Below are 3,319 nucleotides of genomic sequence, written 5' to 3' on the forward strand. Positions count from 1 at the left end.
CACACACACACACACACATAAATATACAAATAATATTAATATGAACCAATAGATTGAACTGGTTGAAACAGCACAAAGATGGTAAATACCTGTTCAACAATACATTTTACATAACAGGATATATATTTTTAATCCCACAAATAAGAAGCAACAAACAACTATGCTGCTGGAAACACGCAAAGTGTGCAACACTGGGGTGGACAGTTTAGGTCAGTGTTGCAGGAGGACAGGAAATGTGTGTGTGTGTGTGTGTGTGTGTGTGTGTGTGGGGGGGGGGGGGGGGGGGGGTTATGAATTGAGAAGTGACAACCATGCATTGAAGTGTAATGCCCACCTGGGATGACTGAAATTGCTTTGAATGCTCTTAGCACTCTGAATGTTCGAAGAGCCGACAAATTTCCAATTTCTTTGGAAAACTCAGTGACATACCTGCAGGAGACAGGCCATTTTTATTTTTAAAGTTAAACATGGGTTCAAACTGTGTTCAAATGTTATACTTACGCCAAGACAATGACAAAGAAATCCAACCAGTTCCAGGGATCTCTTAGAAAGGTGAACTTTCCTATACAGAATCCCCTGGCTAAAACTTTAACCAGGAACTCAGCAGAATAGATTGCAGTAAATGTGTACCTGATAGAAAATAAATTGTTTTACTCTGGACATCATAGTTTATAATAAGTACATGTAGACGTAAATGAAAACTTACTCTACGTTCTTTGCCCAGTCAGGCTGTGAGGACAGAGTCATGAATCCACAGTTGACAAGGATTGTGAGCATGATCAACATGCTGAACCATTTATACAAGGTTGTTAAAGAAACTAATACTTATTATGTGAAATGTTTCTTTCTCATGCAACATGCACTCTCATGCAATACTTTGGGAAGTTCTTTGACTAAACTGTTTTGATAAAAAAACATGTTGAAAGGGGGAAAAACAGACAGCTGGGGCACAGCACGAACGTTTTTAGTTCTCAAAAAGCTTTACAGACATCTCAGACCTTAATGATCTTGTTAGGTTTGCAGCTCATTCTCAGTTATCATAGAGAAAAGCCAAATGACAAAACTTTTGGCTCCCTCTTCAAACCCTTCAGTAGCCATTTCACTTGATTTATTTATACATTTATATGGACAGTGGGCATTGATCAATATGTCTGTGTTTTATAGCAATGTGTCAGAATTAGATGCTAAAWGTCAGCCATGACTACTAGGCATACTATCATCCAAAAAATAAAATAGCTTTTGTCAATATTCCAGCAGAATGTTGAATTAATTGCCAACAAGTATTCAGAGTCATTATCACAAATAATAATAAAAAGTAGAATATGAAAAAGAATAGATTATATTAGAACCAATTCAGCAACTGAGTGAAAAAAACAAAGTCCTCATTGTCAACAGCATAAGTCAAAAGGTTTTTATAGCCTTAGATGCCTTAATATGATTGGAAGTCTGTTAAAAGAGACACAAATATGCATGCAAAACAAAATAAATATGACAATGAGAATTTTATTTTGAGCTAAAAAATATAAAGCGACATCAAGGACTTGTGCTGACACATAATTATCACACCAAGCAAAACCCAGTTTACAAGTACTGTAAACATTACTTGTTGCAAGGATATGAGTGTACCAAAATCTTGATTGATAATCTTCTTATAAAATTGAAGGGGCTCAAGATATACAAGGCAGAAGCAGCATTGAAGCGGAAAATGTATTTTCCTTTGTTTATTACTATAAAAGTCTGAAAGAAAAAGAAAAACACAATGCATCACACAAAATTATTGGCAAAACCTGTAAACTCATCACAGTTTATGAAAATCAAATCAATGTTTTTCAGACCTGAAACTGTACRTGCAGTAAGTATTTTAGCAACTTTTTCACTATAAAAGTCATGATTAAGAAGGAAATGTATCCAAGCAGTTTCCAAGCATGAAAAGATAAAACGAAAATCTGTATCTAATCTTTTGTTTGAGCATTTGGAAGTGAGATTCATTAGACCTACTTTCTGATTATGGTAGTAGGGATCCAGGTCCTCCAGGGCCGTTGACACCAGGCCTTGAGGGAGGTCATAGAGAAAAGGGAGGGGCTTGCCCGCCTCCAGATCACGGCTAGGTTTGGGCTTATTTTCATTCTTGAGTTTCTTCTTTTTTCCTTTGGGTTTCTTGGCTTTCTCCTCAGCAATCCGACTCTCGATGGCTTTAAGGGACTCCCGAGTGAAGGGGTGCATGCTGTCTGGACCTGGTGGTGTAAGGAAGTGTGCCATCTTTTCATCCTGCAGTTTCAGCAAGAACAACTGGCCTCCTACACGAGAAAATTCTGATGGGTCAAAACACAYAAGAACAGGTTTAATTTGTTTTTGTTGTAAAATTAAATCTTTTTTTCTGTCAACTCATAAAAAACTTAAACTGCATTAAAATAAAAAGGAGAGGAAGACATTTTTGTTTCTACTTTTTGGTCAGATTTTATCAGCTCATGAAAGCTATAAAGAGCTTCCGTGCTCTTTTAGCTGTGGTAAAATTAGATCTAATTATCTGCTCAACTGCAGACAAAATTAAAATTTGACAAGACAATGATCAATTCCAGGTGAGTTTCTTGCACCCCTCCATCATCACTCAAAATGGAATGAGGCTTTTTTTTCTCCCCCGCTGGCGCCCGACAGAGCAGACGGAGGAAAAGATCCATCCTCCAAATAGGCCTGGACTGCTCAGATGTGTTAGGAAGACCTATGCAGTATTAAATATGAATGTGCTGGCTGCAGATTCCAGAATCAGAGTTTCTGTTTGATTAGTGCTACATAATGATAGACAGCAAAAAAAAATCTATAATAATAATCAACTCTAAAGAAAAAGACATGGTTGCAAAAACACAAAAAGCCTTGCTGTGAGGTAGCAAGCATTTGGAGGTGGGAGGGAATCTCAGCTTGTCTTGGAAGAAGGGAGGGCTTTGAGGAATATAGGTTTGTGACCTCTGTTTTAGACAATATTTAAATACGGCAGGAAGCTTCTTTAATAAAATATTGCCATTTTAGAGCTGCTGCATTTACTGGACAGTTTACAAAAGGCTGAAGTGTTAAAGCTAATCACATCCAGTGTATTGAAATTCTGCAAGCCAACCGTTTTGATGGCAAACATCTTCGGTACATGCATCATTCCTTTGTATTTGAATATTTCAGTGCACAGGTCCAATGAACCAGGTAAAAAAAATGAAGAATTTTAAACCATTCTGTATGTAGTTTAGAGAATTAAAGTCAGTCATGGAAAGCTATATTTATGAACATTGTTTTTAACAACTTACATATTTTTTTCTTTTGAATTGTTGTGGCC

General features: G+C 36.8%; 1 protein-coding gene across 2 annotated transcripts in view; it reads right to left on the reverse strand.

Moving 5' to 3' along the window:
- Positions 1–3,319, reverse strand: part of scn1laa (sodium channel, voltage-gated, type I-like, alpha) — a 30,653-nt gene that overhangs the window by 25,828 nt on the left and 1,506 nt on the right. The window contains exons 2-6 of one of the 2 annotated variants that reach the window (XM_014001492.1): positions 1,999–2,312; positions 1,619–1,737; positions 707–805; positions 502–630; positions 335–429 (exon numbers count right to left, since the gene is read on the reverse strand). In XM_014001492.1, coding sequence (XP_013856946.1) covers positions 335–429; positions 502–630; positions 707–805; positions 1,619–1,737; positions 1,999–2,259 — 703 coding nt within the window. In that variant the 5' untranslated portion in view covers positions 2,260–2,312. Of the gene's footprint in view, positions 1–334; positions 430–501; positions 631–706; positions 806–1,618; positions 1,738–1,998; positions 2,313–3,319 lie in introns of those variants that run through there. The other variant, XM_014001491.1, reaches the window with a different exon arrangement.

The sequence above is a fragment of the Austrofundulus limnaeus genome, unplaced genomic scaffold (assembly GCF_001266775.1).
Source record: "Austrofundulus limnaeus strain Quisiro unplaced genomic scaffold, Austrofundulus_limnaeus-1.0 Scaffold9, whole genome shotgun sequence".
NCBI lineage: Eukaryota > Metazoa > Chordata > Actinopteri > Cyprinodontiformes > Rivulidae > Austrofundulus > Austrofundulus limnaeus.